General features: G+C 41.5%; 2 protein-coding genes across 2 annotated transcripts in view; one reads left to right on the top strand and one right to left on the bottom strand.

Annotated features, from left to right (window-relative positions):
- LOC115139926 (BICD family-like cargo adapter 1) overlaps window positions 1–9,325 on the top strand; it is a 36,844-nt gene extending 27,519 nt beyond the window's left edge. Inside the window, exon 11 of the mRNA XM_029677810.2 lies at window positions 4,171–9,325. Within this exon, the coding sequence (XP_029533670.1) occupies window positions 4,171–4,347 (177 nt within the window). The 3' untranslated portion in view covers window positions 4,348–9,325. The remainder of the gene's footprint in view (window positions 1–4,170) is intronic.
- Window positions 9,326–10,626: 1,301 nt separating this feature from the next.
- rab35b (RAB35, member RAS oncogene family b) lies at window positions 10,627–21,916 on the bottom strand. Its single transcript, XM_029677811.2, has 6 exons — window positions 21,577–21,916; window positions 18,290–18,340; window positions 18,000–18,123; window positions 13,530–13,654; window positions 13,033–13,157; window positions 10,627–12,859 (listed from the first exon to the last, which is right to left on the bottom strand). The coding sequence occupies exons 1-6, from the start codon at window positions 21,626–21,628 to the stop codon at window positions 12,731–12,733; spliced, it is 606 nt and encodes a 201-aa protein (XP_029533671.1). The 5' UTR covers window positions 21,629–21,916; the 3' UTR covers window positions 10,627–12,730.
- Window positions 21,917–22,304: the final 388 nt, after the last annotated feature.

Here is a 22,304-nt window from a genome sequence, read left to right on the forward strand (position 1 = left end):
CGGGGTGACGTGAGAGAACTTGGGAAGGTTGAACACCAGACGGGCTGCGGCGTTCTGGATGAGTTGTAGGGGTTTAATGGCACAGGCAGGGAGCCCAGCCAACAGCGAGTTGCAGTAATCCAGACGGGAGATGACAAGTGCCTGGATTAGGACCTGCGCCGCTTCCTGTGTGAGGCAGGGTCGTACTCTGCGGATGTTGTAGAGCATGAACCTACAGGAACGGGCCACCGCCTTGATGTTAGTTGAGAACGACAGGGTGTTGTCCAGGATCACGCCAAGGTTCTTAGCGCTCTGGGAGGAGGACACAATGGAGTTGTCAACCGTGATGGCGAGATCATGGAACGGGCAGTCCTTCCCCGGGAGGAAGAGCAGCTCCGTCTTGCCGAGGTTCAGCTTGAGGTGGTGATCCGTCATCCACACTTATCAGTATAAAAGAAACCTGTCCACAACCTCAAACAGTCACACTCCAAACTCTACTATGGCCAAGACCAAAGAGCTGTCAAAGGACACCAGAAACAAAATTGTAGACCTGCACCAGGCTGGGAAGACTGAATCTGCAATAGGTAAGCAGCTTGTTTTGAAGATATCAACTGTGGGAGCAATTATTAGGAAATGGAAGACATACAAAAACCACTGATAATCTTCCTCGACGCAAGATCTCACCCCGTGGGGTTAAAATGATCACAAGAACGGTGAGCAAAAAACCCAGAACCACACGGGGGGACCTAGTGAATTACCTGCAGAGAGCTGGGACCAAAGTAACAAAGCCTACCCTCAGTAACACACTACGCCGCCAGGGACTCAAATCCTGCAGTGCCAGACGTGTCCCCCTGCTTAAGCCAGTACATGTCCAGGCCCGTCTGAAGTTTGCTAGAGAGCATTTGGATGATCCAGAAGAAGATTGGGAGAATGTCATATGGTCAGATGAAACCAAAATATAACTTTTTGGTACAAACTCAACTCGTCGTGTTTGGAGGACAAAGAATGCTGAGTTGCATCCAAAGAACACCATACCTACTGTGAAGCATGGAGGTGGAAACATCATGCTTTGGGGCTGTTTTTCTGCAAAGGGACCAGGACGACTGATCCGTGTAAAGGAAAGAATGAATGGGGCCATGTATCGTGAGATTTTGAGGGAAAACCTCCTTCCATCAGCAAGGGCATTGAAGATGAAACGTGGCTGGGTCTTTCAGCATGACAATGATCCCGAACACACCGCCCGGGCAACGAAGGAGTGGCTTCGTAAGAAGCATTTCAAGGTCCTGGAGTGGCCTAGCCAGTCTCCAGATCTCAATTCCATAGAAAATCTTTGGAGGGAGTTGAAAGTCTGTGTTGCCCAGCAACAGCCCCAAAACATCACTGCTCTAGAGGAGATCTGCATGGAGGAATGGGCCAAAATACCAGCAACAGTGTGTGAAAACCTTGTGAAGACTTACAGAAAACGTTTGACCTCTGTCATTGCCAAAAAAGGGTATATAACAAAGTATTGAGAAACTTTTGTTATTGGCCAAATACTTATTTTCCACCATAATTTGCAAATACATTCATAAAAAATCCTACAATGTGATTTTCTGGATTTTTTTTCTCATTTTGTCTGTCATAGTTGAAGTTTACCTATGATGAAAATTACAGGCCTCTCATATTTTTAAGTGGGAAAACTTGCACAATTGGTGGCTGACTAAATACTTTTTTGCCCCACTGTATATATATATATATATATATATTCTTTTTACCTTTATTTAACCAGGCAAGTCAGTTAAGAACACATTCTTATTTTCAATGACGGCCTGGGAACAGTGGGTTAACTGCCTGTTCAGGGGCAGAACGACAGATTTGTACCTTGTCAGCTCGGGGGTTTGAACTCACAACCTTCCGGTTACTAGTCCAACGCTCTAACCACTAGGCTACCCTGCCGCCCCGGCAGTGCCTTGCGAAAGTATTCGGCCCCCTTGAACTTTGCGACCTTTTGCCACATTTCAGGCTTCAAACATAAAGATATAAAACTGTATTTTTTTGTGAAGCACTGTGCAAGCGATAATATTGAAATGGAAGGAGTATCAGACCACTGCAAATCTACCAAGACCTGGCCGTCCCTCTAAACTTTCAGCTCATACAAAGAGAAGACTGATCAGAGATGCAGCCAAGAGGCCCATGATCACTCTGGATGAACTGCAGAGATCTACAGCTGAGGCGGGACACTCTGTCCATAGGACAACAATCAGTCGTATATTGCACAAATCTGGCCTTTATGGAAGAGTGGCAAGAAGAAAGCCATTTCTTAAAGATATCCATAAAAAGTGTTGTTTAAAGTTTGCCACAAGCCACCTGGGAGACACACCAAACATGTGGAAGAAGGTGCTCTGGTCAGATGAAACCAAAATTGAACTTTTTGGCAACAATGCAAAACGTTATGTTTGGCATAAAAGCAACACAGCTCATCACCCTGAACACACATCCCCACTGTCAAATATGGTGGTGGCAGCATCATGGTTTGGGCCTGCTTTTCTTCAGCAGGGACAGGGAAGATGGTTAAAATTGATGGGAAGATGGATGGAGCCAAATACAGGACCATTCTGGAAGAAAACCTGATGGAGTCTGCAAAAGACCTGATACTGGGATGGAGATTTGTCTTCCAACAAGACAATGATCCAAAACATAAAGCAAAATCTACAATGGAATGGTTCAAAAATAAACATATCCAGGTGTTAGAATGGCCAAGTCAAAGTCCAGACCTGAATCCAATCGAGAATCTGTGGAAAGAACTGAAAACTGCTGTTCACAAATGCTCTCCATCCAACCTCACTGAGCTCGAGCTGTTTTGCAAGGAGGAATGGGAAAAGAATTCAGTCTCTCGATGTGCAAAACTGATAGAGACATACCCCAAGCGACTTACAGCTGTAATCGCAGCAAAAGGTGGCGCTACAAAGTATTAACTTAAGGGGGCTGAATAATTTTGCACGCCCAATTTTTCAGTTTTTGATTTGTTAAAAAAGTTTGAAATATCCAATAAATGTCGTTCCACTTCATGATTGTGTCCCACTTGTTGTTGATTCTTCACAAAAAAATACAGTTTTATATCTTTATGTTTGAAGCCTGAAATGTGGCAAAAGGTCGCAAAGTTCAAGGGGGCCGAATACTTTCGCAAGGCACTGTATATATATATAACAGATATGAATATATATATATATAGATATAGAACAGATATGAATATGTGTGTGTGTGTATATATATATATATATATATATATAGAACAGATATGAATATGTATATATATATATAGAACAGATATGAATATGTATGTATATATATATATATATAACAGATATGAATATGTATCTGAATGACAACATGTATAAATGATTACATTCACACAGTAATTATCATTCTTAATCTGTACTGTATTTTATTCATTAAATAAGAGTATACTAGCGGACTGAAAATGTGTGTATGGTGATCTTTTCCACACCACATCCTGTCCTCTCCTCTAACTTACCACTGTCCTGTGTGTGTGTGTTATAACATGTACAATACTGTACGTACTCTGAGTCTCCAATTTACACGAGTGTCTAAGGAACTAATACACTCCTCAATGAAACCTCAATGAGTTTCAACCATGGGTTTTCATTGAACATACTGCAAACAATTAAGCAAGTAGGACGAGTAGCTAGCTAACTAAATTGAGGACTCAGTGTATGACTTTCCCTTCCCATCCTCACCCGTAACTAGCAGGTCTTTCCTCTCTCTTTCCCTGGCTGCAGTTTGCATCCTCAGGGCTCTTTACTGTGTGGCTCTTGTGGTTTCTGATCTAGTGGCCTTTCTCAGCTTCCGTACCACCCTTTCTCCCCTGTGGTACCCCCCTCCTGCCTTAGAGGTGAGCCTAGGTGTGCCATCTCGGCCTGATCCTGTCCTGTGCCACTCTTCCATGCCATGCTGAGCCATTCCATGCCATGGCCTGCTGAATCAACAGAAATGCGCTCACCCATTCTAACCCATTTGATCACCCAAAACCAGCCACTTCCATGCCAATCTGTCACGCCTTCCTTCTCTTCTCTAAAAACCCTTGTCCTCTTTAACATCCCCTCACATTCCCTTTATCTCTCTGTCGCTCTACTGTGCTCACACCCTCTCTCTCTCTCTGTCACTCATTCATTCTGTCTTTCTCTCTCTTAGGATGATATGCACAGTATGATTGATCAGCAGCTCATGGAAAAGCACCAGGAGGAGTGGAGGGTGACCCCCTACTCCCTCGCTGGGTCCTCCGGGGGCCCCTCCGGCCAGTCCTCCAGACGAGCCCATCGCCTCTCCGATGGAGACAAGCGGCTCTTTTCCTTCTTCAAAAAGAACTGAGCGCCTCTGGACTGGCCCGAGTAAGCAAGAGAGAGAGAAAAAGAATAATTCAAATAGAGTGCAGAGGTAGAGGAAAATAAAGGCAAAGACTGAGTGGCAGTGATACACACTATCAGATGGGGGGGGCTAAAGATGTTCAAGGGTCATTTTGCACTTTATCTGTCCCATCATGTCCTACCTTAAAGATGTTGAAACAGAGAATTAAGGCACTTAAAGAAGGAGTGAGCAACACTGTTAGGGCTCACTCACACCAGTAGTGCTTTCTGGCCGAGAGTACTTGGCACCTCTGAACGTAATTTGAGAACCGAGTGCGCACCGATTTTACATGTGGAAAATGTCGGCAGTCAGACGTCTATAGCGGGTGGTCCCTAAAACACAGTGCACTGAACGATCGACAGATGAACGCTAGATCCACATTAGATCCACATTCAGTGTGATGTGTGCGAGCGTTTACACATCCAAAGGCCTTGGCTCCCATCTCATAAACACCCATTGGGCTTACATATATTTCAAAGAGGACGGTTCCCTAGCAGTGCCGCCCAGTGTCTCTACCCCACTTCCAAAACCCCAGACTGGGAGTGTACGTATACAGTAGGGCTGGCTCCTGTGCCCTGCCACATGCCAAGGTGTCTGGGGAGGGTGTTCAATATGGGACTCACCAAGGCGTTGGGGTGGAGGGATTAGGACAGTGGGACAGGGATCTGGGTAAGGGAACATTAATTGAGGGACAAGAACCAGCCTCTGGTTGGGAAGCAGCATTGTTACAGCTAACTCCGACATGTTCTCAGCTTTATTCATATATTCAGGGATTTACAAAGAGGCCTTATTCCCAATCAATCCAATGGATGGATTTCTTTCGGTTGGTATGCACTTCACAATCATGGTCGTGCCATAGCATTGGTTAATAGAGTTAACACAACACACCAAATGTCCATCCTTGAATGTCACTGAAGTATAAATGTATAGATCAAGCCACAGTAAATCTATAAACATAGCACTTTATGCATATCAATCATAAGTTTACCTCAGATACTCAATACTAACTGAGCAACCAGTGCATGACCAAGGGAGAGTTACATTTACCAAGCACTGAATGTATGAAAACCAGCCTATCTAAAGTGATTATAGGACTGTTTCAGGTCCATGGACATTTCTACACAGGCCTCTTGTCAGTCTCTGACGTCTGAATAAATCTCTGGGCCGCTGGCGTTAGCTGCAGCCTCTATCCAGGTGGACTTTTTTTCTACAGTTAGAATGTCACGTTTTGCGTACGTTTGACGTACAAAAAGTATTTTCAAACATTGTCTGTACAATGGCCATCATCATGTATATTCCTCCTAGCTGACCAAATCCTCCGAACTGTTTACATTAGCTTGAGAAAGGAGAAGTCTAAACGGTCTCTCAATACGTCTGCAGTGCCTAACTTTGGCAAGTCAAAGGCATCCATATTGTGCTACAGTTAATTGTCAAATTACCATTAATTGGAACACAAATGTAGATGATATTGATTTAGTAACCTACTCAGTCAGGTACCACCAATCCAGTTTCACAGGAAAACCTATTGACAGGGCCTACAGAGTGCTTTAGCTATACTATCACAGTAATATAGAAGGTCTACTGCCATTCCCATTGGTTCAAAGTTTATGATAGTGGACACTTCATTTTCAAGCTTCCATAATGGCCAGACAAACAGTCACCTCCAAAATGATTGGCACCCTTGATAAAGATGAGCAAAAAATACAGTATAAAATGAATAATACAAAAATTGTATGCTCAATAAATGTGAAAATATATTATTTTTGTAGTAATACAAATGCTTAGAAAAAAATATTTTGTTCAAGTAATTAACAAAAAATCTCAAAAAGATAGGTGTCGAAATTATTGGCACTATTTTCAATACGTTGTGCACCCTCTTGTGAGGATAACAGCACTTATCCTTTTTCTATAATATTTTATGAGACCATTCCTCCATACAGGATCATTCCAGGACCTTGAAAGATTCATCCACATTTTACAGTAGGTACAAGGTTCTTTTCTGCATATGCATCCTTCATTCGAGGCCAAACCCACCACTGCTGTGCGTGGCCAAAGAGCTCAGTTTTAATCTCATTCGATCCATAGCACCCGGTTCCTATTCAAGGGCCAATGCCATTTAACAAACTCCAGGCATTTACATTTGTTGGTTGCTCTCAATAAAGGAAGTGGCGTTTAATTGTATATTTGGAGACTTGGTGACCCCAAGACGCGACCAAGTTCGGTCATTCTCCAACTGTGGCCCTTGGACTTTTTTTGCCTCCCAAACCATCTTCCTCAATGTGCGTAGTACAAAATACACTTCGGTCTTACCAGGCAAGTTTACCACTGTTCCAGTGGTTTTAAACGTATTCATCCATAATAGTGGTATATTGGAGTTTTCAGTCGTTTTTTTGTACCATTGCCTGATTTATGAAAGTCAACAGCCATTTGCCTTTCCTCGTGATGATGGATGACAAAGGGATTTTACATGTTTGTTACCTCATTTTTCTACCCCAGTGAAACAGGAAGCCATGGAAGGCCACAATACAGTTCCTTTAACTGAGATTAACTTAAACAAGTAGAATGATAATGCAATCTTTAGGGGTGCCAATCATTTTGACACATACTTTTTTTTTTTTTTACTTGAGCAATATTGTATTAGTATGTTCCTTTTTTGCATACAATATAGCTTGGTATTTGTATTATTTATACATGTTTTTTGCTCATCTTTATCAAGGGTGCCAATCATTTTGGAGGTGACTGTATCTGTGACTCCATATTTGTAGAGTGTGTGTCGATAAATGTGATGCGTCTGAACTGTCATGGCGTGTTTAAGAATGAGACTGGCACAGTCCTCTGACCTCTGTCTATGTATGGAAAGTCATATCTAGAGCCCCTGCGCAAACCTATGCAGATGTCTTCTCGCCATCTCAGTTGGTAAGGTTGTTGGTTAGGATCAACCCAAAGAATTATTATTTTTAAAGAGTTGAGAGTAGGTTTGGATGAAATCAATATATTTATAAATCCATACCTTTTTCAATGGAAATCTCGTATTTTTTGTTGTTTTAAAAAACTTTCATTGTTCATGTATTTTTATTTTGTGTTTTGAGTGTTTACATGCAAATTGGGATCTCTGCGGAAAGGGAGGGGTGATGTGGAGGAGGGTGAAGATTATAAGTTCTACATGTGACTGTTCAGTTCTGTCTTTGTAATAAGTCATTCTAACTTTCACGTAATTCACTGAATGTTGTTGAAGTTTGAGTTATACTCAAGTCTACCGATGTTTGATTCAGAGGTTTTCACCAGGGTTTGGTTCAATTCGAATTGAGAACAGTCAATTCAGGAGGTAAACTACAATTACAATTTAAATAATCAAAAAAAGGGCAGTTATTTTCAATGACTTCTCAATAAACTGAAAAAAAGTTCAAGCTATTTATTTCAAAAGTTTTTACATTTAAGAATTTGCAATTCAAATCACTTCCTGAATTGACTACCTTCAATTTGAATTGAGCTCAGCCAGGCTGCAAAAACAAACTCATTATCTAGATAAAAGAGCGATGTCTGCCTTTCTGTCTGTTGTCTAAGCAAGTGTGGGTCGGGCAGGGGTCCAGGTGGGTCGTTAGCTTACATTTTTAGTGCATTGCAAAATTATAAATGATATATATATTCATTTTTGGGAATGGAAAAACACTTTCAGTGTAAACTTTAACAACTAAAACCAAATAGAAAGTATGTAGAAAAGATAAGGGACCTATATATTTTTTAATAATACTCTAGTCTTTGAGAACTTGGAATCAACAAAATAAAAGCCCCCATTGATTTTGTTATGTTTGAGCATATGAACACAGCATCAGCCATGTCAAAATGTGTAGAATTGCAGAATATTTGCATTAACTGCAAAACATTTCTCTCAGCTCCATGGCAAAATGTATAGAATTGCAGAAAGATTGGCTTTAAAACAGCAATATTCGATTAGGCTCCATGAAGAATTGCAGGAAATTAGTTTTAAAATGGCATTTTATTTCATCTCCATGGCAAGATGTATAGAATTGCAGGAAATTTGATCTGTATGTTTTTGCACCGCTCAACCCTTATGGTGGGTCGCGACTCAAAAGACACCTCAATTAGTGGGTCATGAAGTAAAAAGGTTTGGGAATCCGTGTCTAAGCAGCTGTGGTGTTGTATTGATCTGAGAGGATGGTTAAGTGGGTCTAACACCAGGAGCCAGTCAGCTCTGATAGGCACTGACTAGCTGCATGATTATAGTGGATATTAAGCCAACCACACACAGTTAGACTGCAGCCTCAGAACTGAGTGATGACAAGTTATTCTGCATGCTAAATTAGGGTTGGTTGAACATGGATCAAACATGAACTTATATTACGAACGGGGATCAAACAACACTTATGACCAGAATGTAAGTTTTCTCATGTCCTTGTCTTTTCGGAGAGAAAACTGAATTCTGTAGTAATTTGTAATGTAACAGGCCAGAGGTCTTGAACTCAGCCTCATGGCCTGTTGTCACCAGAGGGGTATACTACGAAGTAAGTTCCATGGCTTAGGCAGCTAATTTGGCAACCAAATATTCTGAAATAACTCACATGAAAAATAGAAAGATGAGCATAAAATGGGCACAGTCTAATTAACTTAACCAAAAACACATATCTATGATTTGCTTTCTTAATGGAGCAGAAAATCAATAGTTATTTTTGGTTGTTTATCAAAGTTAGTTGGTCAATTCATGAATCCTTCTTTGTCGTATAGACCTCCGGTGTTCCTGGGCGTGGCCTCTGATAGAAAAGTTTGGCCGTTCTGTTCATTCAGAGGGGATACGTTCAAGAGCTCTGGCCTGCTAGTTACTTACATCCATGTTATAGTTATGTACTCTTCGTGTATATGTTATGTCCAAAATTACTGTCATTTGTATTGTTTTAATTTTCTATTTGAAAACTCTTTTTTTAAAGTCTGTCTCCTGTCCTCAATCTTACTGTTAATCAGCCAGAATGCTGTGTGTGTGTGTGTGTGTGTGTGTGTGTGTGTGTGTGTGTGTGTGTGTGTGTGTGTGTGTGTGTGTGTGTGTGTGTGTGTGTGTGTGTGTGTGTGTGTGTGTGTGTGTGTGTGTGTGTGTGTGTGTGTGTGTGTGTGTGTGTGTGTGTGTGTGTGTGTGTGTGTGTGTGTGTGTGAGAAAAGCAGACATTCCATGGAGTGGAATGCTTGTCCTTATGGGTCATGTTCTTTGGAATTTCACTTCATCTCAGTGTTTGTCCTTTCTCATTCACCAATGACAAACATTGTTTGGGTTGCCAAACTATTTGGAACCTTTGAAAATAAGTCATTGACCATGGTCATTTGGGGGAGTAAATGTGGGAATCTGTGGGTCTGTGTTTGGATTCTTTTTGTATCAGTACACCCATTTCCCCCCTGACTCACCACCATAGGGTAAGAAACATAGCTTTCTGTCAACCTCATTATTGGACAAGCTTCAATAATGACACCGTTGCCATTTAGCCTTCATAAATGAATGTGGTACTGAACTTAAACAGCTGCCCCTTTCTCTCCTGACACATTAAAGCTTTTCTGTAATGGTAAGGGACTATATACCCTGCTCCAGTCAATTGAATATGGATAATGCACACTGTTGTAAGAGTAATATTTACAAGGTCATTAAATAAGATGACTTTAATGTAGTCTTGACACTAAAAGGCACAATCTCAGATCACAAGTGAACTTAGTAACAAAGACAGTTTGAAACAGTATGTGATAATGACACACAGTTATGTGATTTGACACAGGTTACATATGCATAAGTATTTACGCATACTCGTTCAAATATTGTACATATGACAAACTAGTTTTTCTATACCGAGGACACTTTCATAAAGAGGTACATAATGTTTATGGGGCTGGAAATGTAAAAGAGTATGGTTTTATATTCATAGTAAATTACTATTTTTAGTATTGGGGTAAAAATATCCAAAACACTAACTCAGAATGGATTTTTATAGCAATTTTTCAGGGGAAATCATGCATCCAATTAATGTTTCTATATGTGGGGGCCACTGTGAAAAAATACTTTGGGACAGAAAGTATCTTGGTAGTGTTAGTACTTACTTTGGCTTCTCTCCGTGTATTGAGAAAAACACCATGCCGTCTATGGACAAAACACCATTTACCATGCCACTCATTCTAAGTAAATGAATGATCTACACTGAGTTCATATAGTTTCATTGTGGTCAACAACAAAATAAAAACAGCCAAGACACATTCAAGTGGCATGATTCCTCCATAGTTTTATTCACAAAAAGCAAGAAGTTCAAAACAAATCAAGGCCAAGCTTCAAATCATTGACAAAAGAGAGCAGTCATTATGTCAAATATTTATTTTTAAAACGTTTATTGATTAAATTCATGTAGGGAAATTGAATAGTACATCTCTTTTCTCCAGTGTACAGCCAACCACTGCTGATAAGTGTGTTTCAACCATAGCACACGAGGCATGTCAATACATGCACAGTTGTGAGTGTATGTTCTATATACTGAATATAAACACATTTTTTTATATACACAATGAATAGAAATCATACAGTTAGATTTGATACCATTTCTCCACTGCCTGGCATGCGTCACCCAACGCTCAGATTGTGGCACTGTCACGTGCCCCGCCCCAATGGTCGTCTGGTTAGGGTCACAGATTTCCCAACTCCACATCATGACCACCTCCACTATCCTTAAGCAGAGGAATAGGTATTCGGGGCCCGGATGTGTGTAGGAGAGGGCTGAGGCCAGGGATTCCATTTCTCCATCACTAATGGTCCCCCATAGCAGACCCTCAGAGAGGAACCTGTCACACCGCCCGCCTGCCACACACTCAAGCGGAACACTGGATAGGAACACTTCAGTTGAATGGGTAACCAGATTGTGACAAGTCCTAGATAAAAACATTACACGACCAGACATAAACATGTTAACAGTTCAGAATATTTTGCAAGCTGAAAATCCTGGACAATTTATGAATACTACATGCATGTCAGATAACATATACATACCCCTTCAAACAAAGTGTTTCGTGTTAAACACACTAACCAGTTTGCAACGGTACAGGGTTAGTACACTGACTCCCTTTTCCTGTCAACACAGTCCTGGCACAAACCAAATTCACCCTGTAATGATGATAAAGATGTCCAATATCATTACAATGCCCCACAAGTGACCAAAGCTAAGGGGGTTGAATCCATAGCTGTGAAGAGTGCTGATATGAGGGTGTTTGGTGCATGGGAATAGGGAGGCCTGTGGCTGAAGTGTGGTTAGAGAGAGCAGCGCTGGGCTCCCCCCCTGCCCGAGAGTTACCTAGGCCTTAACCCAAAACGACTATGCCCAGTGGGCCTCTATATCACAACAGTCCAACAGGGAGAGCCAAAGAACTCACTTTTCATTCACATCACATATTGGCAGTATCATTGTTTAAAAAAAAAAAAAAATGAAAAAAAAAAGTGGAAGATTTTCTTTTAAAAGCAAACTTAGTGCACAATAAGACTGCAGTGAGTGGTAGATGGCAGAGCATTGTGTCCATGGGCCATGGGAGTGGTTCACTGCTCTGACCAGCTCTGAAAACAGGTCGTTGGCTAATCGATCAACATTACTGTAGGACAAAGGGGAGGAGAAAAAGCTTGGCAAAAAAAAAGTGAAAAAATAAACTAAGAAGATAGTCACCAATTCTGTCCATTGGATTGGTTGCTAAAGGGTGCCCATCAATCATCATCATCATCATTTTTCCCCATTAAGTCAAAAACAAATTAGTTCATGATCAGTTGGTGTGAACCATGGTAAATAAAGGTCTCTGAAGTCAAAATAAAAATGTACAAAAAGGTTGTGAATCCCTTCCCTCATACCCCATCCAGTTCTTCATTTTTACCCCTGTTCCAACTGACCCCCACCCCCCAAAAAATGTATCATCCGAAAAAGTGAGTCCTCCTCTTCAGGTGCAGAGTTTCACTTGACTCGTAATGTCCCGTGTGAAGTGGAATGACAAGGAGAAAATAGATACGAATGTAAGAACATTTGTATACGCATATAGAAATCAGAGCATTATGGCCGTCAGTTTTCAGCTTGCAGATCCTTCAAGAAAGGAGGATCTCTTAAATATTGCCCATCTGCTGAATTCCAAATAAAACTTGATCTGACTAATATAATCTGTACATTTTTAGTTAAGTCTTCATGATTTGTTTGTTCGTTCAAAGGGGACCGTTTTAATTTCTTTTTTTCATTGTATATTTCTTAAATCTATCTTAATTTAGATGCTTGGATTCCCATCCCGTGTGCCGTCTCTTGAGGCGGACGCTGGTGGTCTTTGTGATTGGGGTTGGAGTTCGCTAGCAGCACTTTTTCTTTCGTTTACTGTTCTTGGAGAGTTTGACCACGTCGTTCTGTTGCTGCTGCTGCTGCTTGGCCAGCACCTCCTTCTTGGCTCTTAGCACTAACTCTGTGATGCAGTTAAACATCTGTGGGGAAAAGACAAAAAACACGGTGAACACAATCAACTAACATTTTTAGGATGAGAGCTTGTTTTCTTTCCCTCCACTAAATGCAACAACCTCACCTTCAAACCCATGTCCCATGAACAACTCCACCCCTTCAACTTTCCACTACTTACGCCAGAGGACCCCTGACCCACCTCTTCAACATTGATGTTCTCTTTTGCACTTGTCTCAAATAGGTTGATGCCCATCTGCTCTGCAAACTTCTGTGCATCAGTCGTCTCCACCACCTTTGAGTTGGGATCATCGTTCTTGTTTCCCACTGAGGAAGAATACGAATAGGAAGACCATTTGAGCTTTCTCAACTCCAAGTAGGGACTATAAAGTCTGTTTTATTACTTCCCAAATTCCAGTCAGCATTTTCCCAAATTCCTCAATTTCCCCCATTTTTTGCTCTGAAAATGATGCAGAAAGTAAGAGAACCACGTGAACCCCCACACATGCAGACAAATTAATACATTTTTCTAATACTTAATTTTTTTTTTTTTTTTTTTAAATGTTCTACTAAGTTAATCATATCTTTGAATATTTTGTTTTAATGTCTGGACAGATTTCATAAGGCCTTACGCAATGGTCCCTGATGAAACAACACTGCACTGGGCAAAGGTCATTGAAACAGGTGGACTGGACTCACCTAATATTCGACACACATCATCACAGTTCTGGTTGATTTCATGTAGCCATCGTTTCACATTGACAAAGGACTCGGCACTCGTGACATCATATACCACTATGACCCCATGCGTTCCCCTGTAGTATCTGGAGAGAAAGAGAGAGAGAAGTCAGCATTTTGACACACATTTCATGTCCACTAGAAGGAGCCCAACTCAAAGAACAGAATAAAGGCAACACTTGAATAAATGACAGAAAGTATATTGAAAGCAAGTTCTTCCACACAGCTGTGGTTCCTGAGCTAATTAAGCAATTAACATCATCATGTTTAGGGTAATGTATAAAAGATTGCCCAGTTGCCCATCATTTTGCCTAGACGGGATCTCAGTGAGTTTCGGGGTGGGGGGTCTCTCTCTCGAAGAAGCCTAGGGTGTTTGTTTCACCAGTTCAACCCAATTGAACACTTATGGGTCATTCTGGAGCGACGCCTGAGACAGCATTTTCCACCACCACTTTATGATGGCATTTCCTTTATTTTGGCAGGTACCTGTATTACAAACACACATGAGATTTTCAATCAATCCCAACAAACTGATGTTAACAAAGCCAAAACTATGCTTGAAGGACTACCCATTCTCACATGAAGTAGAAATGCTTCGTTTTGATCCCATAGAGCAGGGTTCCCCCAGTAGATGGCCCGCAGGACATATTTAGTGATTTGTTCTTGGGCATAAGACTATAAATCACCAGTAAATTAATTCAGTCATTTTAATACAGGAAATCTGTTCAAGTATTCCCACGCATAAATAGAGAGACAAATGTGAATATATCCCAATGTAATCAAGGTTTGAAATTATTCTGTTTTTTGTCAAATACTATATATGTTATTGCAGTCAATGTGCAGTATACAAATGATTTATATCTATGTTCCAGCCCATGACCATCCGCTGAAGGAACCAATCATCCCATGGTTGAATGGAATTGGGGAATAGACGCAGACCTGTTCCAATAAATGGCACAATATAACAATAATCTTCTTCCTTTGGTCGCCCTCTAAACAGCCAACATGAACTGAAAGCCTATCACATATACACAGACTCCACATGCTGCTTGGAGTTCAATAATCCCTACTAGTGTCCTGAAATCATGAGAGCAGGAAGGGGTGTGTCTGAGGCAGGGTAGGACAGCGGTCGGAAGGAAACCGGAGCTGATACTTATCACAGGAATATGACAGACAGATATACATGGAGGGAAAGGCAGACATGCAAGTAGAGGACAGCCACAGTATTCATGAAAACCTGCAACCCCCCTCCCCATGTCTGAAAAGTAGGCCACAAAGAGAGGGGGCATCCCCCCTCTGACTGCAGTGCACCACACAATATACAGCTTTCAAAGGGGTGTGTGTGTGTGTGAGATTGCATTGGCCAGACAGAAGCTTTGTCTGTCACACACAGCCCAGCAGTAACGGACCAGTCAGCGGGGCGTTCTGCACAGATGAATGGAGAACCAGAAACACGCAACAGGCACAGGGGCAAGACTCCCAGTCCCTCCACCACACACACACTCCCAGTCCCTCCACCACACACACTCCCAATCCCTCCACCACACACACACACTCCCAATCCCTCCACCACACACACACACTCCCAATCCCTCCACCACACACACACACTCCCAATCCCTCCACCACACACACACACTCCCAGTCCCTCCACCACACACACAGGCTGCTGTCCACTACAAAGACATATATTCAGACAGACATATGGCAGCTATGGACTGTGACTGACAGACATAAGGCTAAACACACCCTGGCTGGGCTGACCACTGAAATACACTTAGGCCTAATGAGGCACCATGCCACTACATCTCCACAACCCAGCAGCACCCGCCACCTCCCTCCTCACACAGCCAGCCAGGTTTCCAGAAACACACACGGCATTCTGTAGACTTGTAGGAGGTTTTCCCACAGGAAAACCAGCAGCTCTGTTTGAGGGTAATTCGGCATATTTTCTAGAGAAAAAAAGAATACAAATCAAAAGGTTCAAATGCCTCCCTTTCTCAAAACCTTATTTTTATTTTGAGTGAATGGCGGCAAGGTTTCTACTTTCTCCACTGTTTCATAGTCCAAAGCCAAACAGTGTCAAAGACCTGTACAGTCCTCGTCAAAGTCCAAAGGGGTGAATAGTTTTTAGACGTTGTGCTGTCCATGTCAAACTGAGTAGTGTGAGTCAGATGGTTTTAAGGTGCTGTAATGAGGACAAGCTCACAGAGCTTTAGTCCACCTTCCTGAGTGACGGCATTCTTGTTCAGAAACACAGACTACTCATCACTACGAGAGGTTGAGCGTTTAATCGGCATGGCCGATTAATTACGACCGATTGCAAGTTTTCATAACAATCGGTAATTGTCATTTTTGGATGCCGATTACATTGCACTCCACGTGGAGACAGGCTGATCACCTGTTACGCGAGTGCAACAAGGAGCCAAGGTATGTTGCTAGCTAGCATTAAACTTATCTTATAAAAAACAATCAATCTTAACATAATCACTAGTTAACTACACATGGTTGATGATATTACTAGTTTAACTAGTTTTTCCTGCGTTGCAAATAATCAATGCGGTGCCTGTTAATTTATCATCAAATCACAGCCTACTTCGCCAAATGGGTGATGATTTAACAAGCGCATTCGCGAAACAAAGCACTGTCGTTGCACCAATGTACCTAACCATAAACATTAATGGCTTTCTTAAAAATCAATGCACAAGTATATATTTTTTAAACCTGCATATTTAGTTAAATATTAATTAATGTTAGCAGGCAATATTAACTAGGGACATTGTGTCACTTCTCTTGCGTTCTGTGCAAGCAGAGTCCAGGGTATATGCAGCAGTTTGGCCTAACAAAGCCCATAATTAATTTGCCAGAATTTTACATAATTATGACATAACATTGAAGGTTGTGCAATGTAACAGCAGTATTTAGACTTAGGGATGCCACCCGTTAGATAAAATACGTAACGGTTCCGTATTTCACTAAAATAATAAATATTTTGTTTTCTAAATGATAGTTTCTGGATTTTATATATTAATGACCTAAGGCTCGTATTTTCTGTGTGTTTATTAAGTCTATGATTTGATATTTTATAGAGCAGTCTGACAGAGCGGTGGTAGGCAGCAGCAGGCTCGTGAGCATTCATTCAAACAGCACTTTCCTGACTTTGCCAGCAGCACTTTGCAATGTTTGAAGCACAGCGCTGTTTATGAGTTCAAGCTAATCAATTCCTGATATTAGTCTGGCAATACTATAGTGCCTAGAAGAACATCCAATAGTCAAAGGTATATGAAATACAAATGGTATAGAGAGAAAGTCCTATAATTCCTATAATAACTATAACCTAAAACTTCTTAAGTGGGAATATTAAAGACTCATGTTAAAAGGAACCACCAGCTTTCATATGTTCTCATGTTCTGAGCAAGGAACATATTAAACATGAGCTTTTTTACATGGCACATATTGCACTTTTACTTTCTCCTCCAACACTGTTTCTGCATTATTTAAACCAAAATTGAACACGTTTCATTATTTATTTGAGACTAAATTGATGTATTATGTTAAGTTAAAATATAAAAAAAAGTGTTCATTTAGTATTGTTGTAATTGTCATTACTATTATAAAAAATTATAATAAATCGGCCACCAATAATCGGTATCGGTGTTGAAAAATCATAATCGGTCGACCTCTAATCACTATACCTATTTCTCATGACAGAGAGGAGAATGGCTGGGCACACTCATCCACTTCAGCTTAGAAAGTCCTCGCTTGAGAGAAGATACCAGCCATAGTTAAAAAACTAAGATGAATTCAGAGAGGAATGTCTTCCAATTCTGTTTTTGCTTATAATTTGTGTCCACAATTGAAAAAAAGGCAATGACGTGACCATATTACACTTGGCACATTACAAGAAAAAAAGATGCACCTGACAGCCAGCTCAATACCGGTGTCCCAAGAAACACAGACTCCACACTGCACAGGAGTAATTATCTGTCAAACATGCAGCCAAAGTTCACAACGGACAGAAAATGTGAAGATTGAGAGTGATGGCAAGGACAAAGAAAAAATGAAATTCCATTGGTACAAATTAAGTAAATATAACAAGGTGAAGCAAATCAATGGGGATGATACCCAAGTGAGAGGCATTGAGCTCCAATCTTTACAGTCCTATAATTCTGTGTGACTAAAACACACCTGTTACTAAAATGTGTAATTAGGCTCTGTGGAGAATTCCATCAGTTTCCAAAAAGAGCACAGGTGTTATTTTAAATCTTTGAGAAGTCCTTGCTCAAACCATCTTAAAAAGTTGGTCTTGTAAAATATCCCCTAAATATCAGTTGACGTGTTAGAATGTTGCATGGTCAATGGGGCATGTGTGAGTCTTGCTAACAGCCCAGTGTGAAAGTGAAAGTGAGCGTTGCCTCTGCCAGTACTTACGTGGAGGTGATGGTGCGGAAGCGCTCCTGTCCTGCCGTATCCCAGATCTGCAGCTTCACCTTCTCCCCATTGATCACCACTGTCCGGATCTTGAAGTCCACTCCAATCGTGGTGATGTAACTACCTGCAAACACACACAGACACACACACAAACAGGTTATAAGACCCCGTGTTTGATTTGCAAGGCAAGCACTCACTGTACACAGTGCGAGTTGGACAGGTGTTCAAATTCAACAGACCTAATGACTCATAACCTGCTAGGTGGGGTTAGGAGTAACATGTACACTTACCTGAAAATGTGTTGTCTGCAAACCGCAGGAGGAGACTGCTCTTCCCCACTCCTGAAAAGGACAGGTTGGGTCAGGTTAAAAAGGCTTACAATAAGCTAGGCAGGAGATGTGATTTCTTACCACCCTTTAGTTATAACAGTTAGGCGACACAGAGGTTTCTAAAAGTAAGCTCATTTGAAAGAAGATTCAGATTTTTCTAAGTTTGGGTTGTTTTGTAAACATGTTTGCCACTGCCACCAAGGAGTTCAGATTTCCACAGCTCTTTTTGTCGAATCATAAAATGGCCAGGAAGAATAACAGAGGTACATAAACCACCTACAACTAGGCTGGTGTGTCTCCTGACCTCTTTGGTATAGGTAAATTAGCACAGTCAGACAGCTAGCCCTTGACAGCAGGCACTCAGACAAATACATGTTATCTAGTGTAGCCTTGTATAAGGACAGTGATAGCTGAACTCTGCATAACCTTTAGTAGGTTAAAGATCACAATAACACAGAGGTATAGTTTTGATACAAATGATGCAGGTCAGGTACAGACCATAACATCCCGGGACGGTTTTGCTAATGACTTTGTACTGTCAACCAATAAGCAATGAGATACAATTTGTAAGTCGCTCTGGATAAGAGCGTCTGCTAAATGACTTAAATGTAAATGTTAAATGTGAGATAACACATTCAGCGAAATCCCCAAGAGGAACAGACAGGTGGCTAGTTAACCATCGGGTGAGTTGGCAAAACTGTCAGAGCTGAATTGTGAGTCCAGGAGGAGGGACTAACAGCTCAGATCAGTTGCTACCGGAAGGTAATGTGATCGTGTCTGGCTGCGGTTGATTGGTCTCGAGTTAAAAGCCCATCAAAAAACAAATCCCTCTGATCGCTCTCTGGAGTCTTGTTCGTTTACCAGACTCAACATTACTGGCAGCTACAAGAAACAGAGATAGTGTACTTTATGTGGGTGGAATATCATTTAAACAATACTGTCACCTGTCAGGCCACTAACAACCACATCAAAGACAAGTACAACTCTCATAAGCCTAACATTCACACAGAGAGCATCTGGGGAATCCCAGGGCTCTACTGCATCACACATTCCTACCTGTTGATGTCCAATCAGGGGGATAATAAGAGTTCAGTCATGCTCTACCAGCTACCCAGACAAAACAGAACCAGATCACCATATAGGCCATGTCATTATCATCTTTTAAAAATCAGGCCGTTGTATGCCAGGAAAACCAATCTTTGTTTTGAATGATGGACTGGACAGTCTAGTCAGTCAGTAGGGCCGGGACGATACCCGTATTGCGATACTCGATAGTATCATGGCAAGGGAACAAAAACACAGAGCAGATTTTACTTCTTTAAGAAAACAGCCTTACTGTTGGAAACAAATCATTAGGTCGTCATCCAGAGTAACATTTATTTGTTTTTTAAGCTAAAGCACACAATATTTTCCATACAGTAGGTTGTTAAAGGACCAAAGAGTTATCTGCTTCGTGTTGCCATGGAAAAAAAAATATCGCAATACTGGTATCGTCCCAGCCCCATCAATCAGTCTTGATAACAGGGATTCCTAATCAATGACTGAGTGAGTCGAGAAGAAACCCGTTGAAGCTCTGGTACCTGGCATGTCCACATCTGGTCTTACTGGTAAAACATCCCTCAGTGATACTTGGGAAGACTTATCAGTGCAGCCCTGTCTTTGAAGGAGTACTTAGCAGTCATATTAGGTACCTGTGGTGAAGACATAGGCCATTGCCTGCTCACTTGTAAAAACGACTGTCCAAGGCAATAAGCAAAAGCCACAAAATACAGTACATGTTATTCAAATCCTCAAATACTATATTTAGGCCAGGTAACAAAGGTGAAGAACAGTAGCCTGGGTGGGTGCTAGTTGGTTTCTGCTTAGTTGTTGTCATGAAAAACACTAGCTACAGGTGAGGTGGACCTCCGTCAGTCCAAATACTGGTTTTCCTTGACTCTCATTTGAGCATTGGTTTCAATCTTCCCTGAATCTCATAACAGCGGTACCAATACTGGTTCCAGATTGCAGCCAAGGGGACACAGCACCCAGTGTGTCTGTGGTAGTAAAAGGGCTGCTGTCTTGCCCACTATTGTGATCAGCCAGCTGATGAGATGTGCTAGGACTGGGAGTGTCAATGGCTGAAAGGATCTTTAACATCAAAATGATTGTGGAGTTGGAAATGCAATGTTGTTTGTAGATGTATGTTTTCAGATGAATGCAGCAGTCTTTAGATTTAAAATAAACATGAGGTGGAAAAAACTGCAAATTAAGTGGTAGTATGGTTTTTAATATACCTTATATTATGGAATTCAGTCACTTAGTTGGATCTTGATAGTAAAAAAGTTAAATTCCTTCCTTATTGGTATACTAAACGTTAGGCCCTAGGGCAGAGATATTCAACTCTTAACCATCAGGCTCCACACCTTGTAGGGTTTCTGTTCTACTTGATAATTAATTGCACCCACCTGATGTTCCCGGTCTAAATAAGTCCCTGATTCGTGGGGAACAATTAAAAAACGCAGTGGAACTGGCTTCGAGGTCCAGAGTTGAGTTTGAGGGCCCTATACTAGGGGATCATCTAGAAATCATTCAGGGCTCATTGTAAACGACTCTGCACTTGATACAATCGGTATCACATACATATTGCTAGTTTGTCATAGTTAACATTCCTTCACACAGGGAACACGCTGCTGAAATGTTTCTTCTAACGTTAACGAGCCAGCTCACAGCAGGATAACACCAGAGTAGCTGGTTGTCAACTTAAGGGAGGCCAGCTTTCTACCTAGTAGTTAGCTAGCTCCTCGGCTGACAGAAAAATAAAATAGGATCCATTAGCTAACGTTGAGTGGCAAGTTAGCTAGCAAGCGAACAACACTTGGCAAGTTGTAAGAAATAAGGCAAATGTTAAGCTACAATATACATTACTTGCAACGCCATAATAGCTAGTTACTAAAATATTCCGCTAAATAACTAAAATCTTAAAATGGATGGAAATCGTCCCAGTGTGGCAGTACTAGACGCTATCGTGCAATATCTGGCCTGATCGACTGACATGCCCAGCCCTGCGATGCACACCTCGGCGCAAGTGTCACCGCTCTCTCCCCCAAATATTGCTGTGCATTTTTAAAACTACACATAGTAACGTAGACGTTCACTTAACATGAGTCCAAAATCACGCTAGGAACCGCGACCTACTCTTCTGCGACTCATTGTGTAAATACCTGGAGAGGCCCATTTCCCGTTACGCATCCCCGGTATTCGCTTACCACTGTCACCGATGATGAGCAGCTTGAATAGGTAATCGTAGTCCCTGGCCATGCCGGTAGTTGGTGGGTTACCCCCGCCTTTTGCCGTTTACTATGCTCTTCTTATCGACTTGCTGTCCGAACCCTTGGCTTGTCGTACACAAGCACTACCCCCAATATGAATTAGAATGATTACCCCCCCTATACCCAATTGCTAGCCCCCAAGCCGGCGGCTTTTTTCTCGGGGATTCGAGGTGTCAGCAATACTTTCCCTACGCTACAAATAGCCGGAACTGAGTTTCCTTGTCTGGTGGCGGCTGCACCCAACCCTTACGCGACCCAGAATCACTGCGCAGACGCACGACAAAATCGTGTGCCCATTGATGCAGGGTGCTGTTGACTTCAGGTTGGCAGCTTTCCATTTGTTCCCGAATAACTCACTGAGGTAAAGACAGATTCAGATTGGATATTCGCCTGTAGTTTTCCTTACTTCCACCAACAGCAGTTAGGGACCGTCAACATAGTGACAAATCATATTTTTCAAATTTCAATAGCTCTTCAACGATTACTCCTAAAACTTCCTAAACTGATTCGAGCTAACCCGATGGCATAGACACATTGCACACACCTTTTCTTTGCACTATATTAAATTATTAATTTAAATTTTTGAAATTCAATAGCACCTTGGTCATGTGACCTACACACCTCAAACAAGGTTCATAATGCACACTTAATGGGCCTACACATTG

Source organism: Oncorhynchus nerka, linkage group LG13 (assembly GCF_034236695.1).
Source record: "Oncorhynchus nerka isolate Pitt River linkage group LG13, Oner_Uvic_2.0, whole genome shotgun sequence".
Classification (NCBI taxonomy): Eukaryota; Metazoa; Chordata; class Actinopteri; order Salmoniformes; family Salmonidae; genus Oncorhynchus; species Oncorhynchus nerka.

Excerpts from the sequence above, each read along its gene's own strand:
- rab35b (XM_029677811.2), bottom strand. The coding sequence starts at position 21,628 with ATGGCCAGGGACTACGATTACCTATTCAAGCTGCTCATCATCGGTGAC. Across the intron at positions 18,341-21,576 it reads GCTCATCATCGGTGACAGTG|GAGTGGGGAAGAGCAGTCTC; the intron begins GTAAGCGAATAC and ends TGTCCTTTTCAG. Across the intron at positions 13,158-13,529 it reads TGATGTGTGTCGAATATTAG|TGGGAAACAAGAACGATGAT; the intron begins GTGAGTCCAGTC and ends ATTCTTCCTCAG.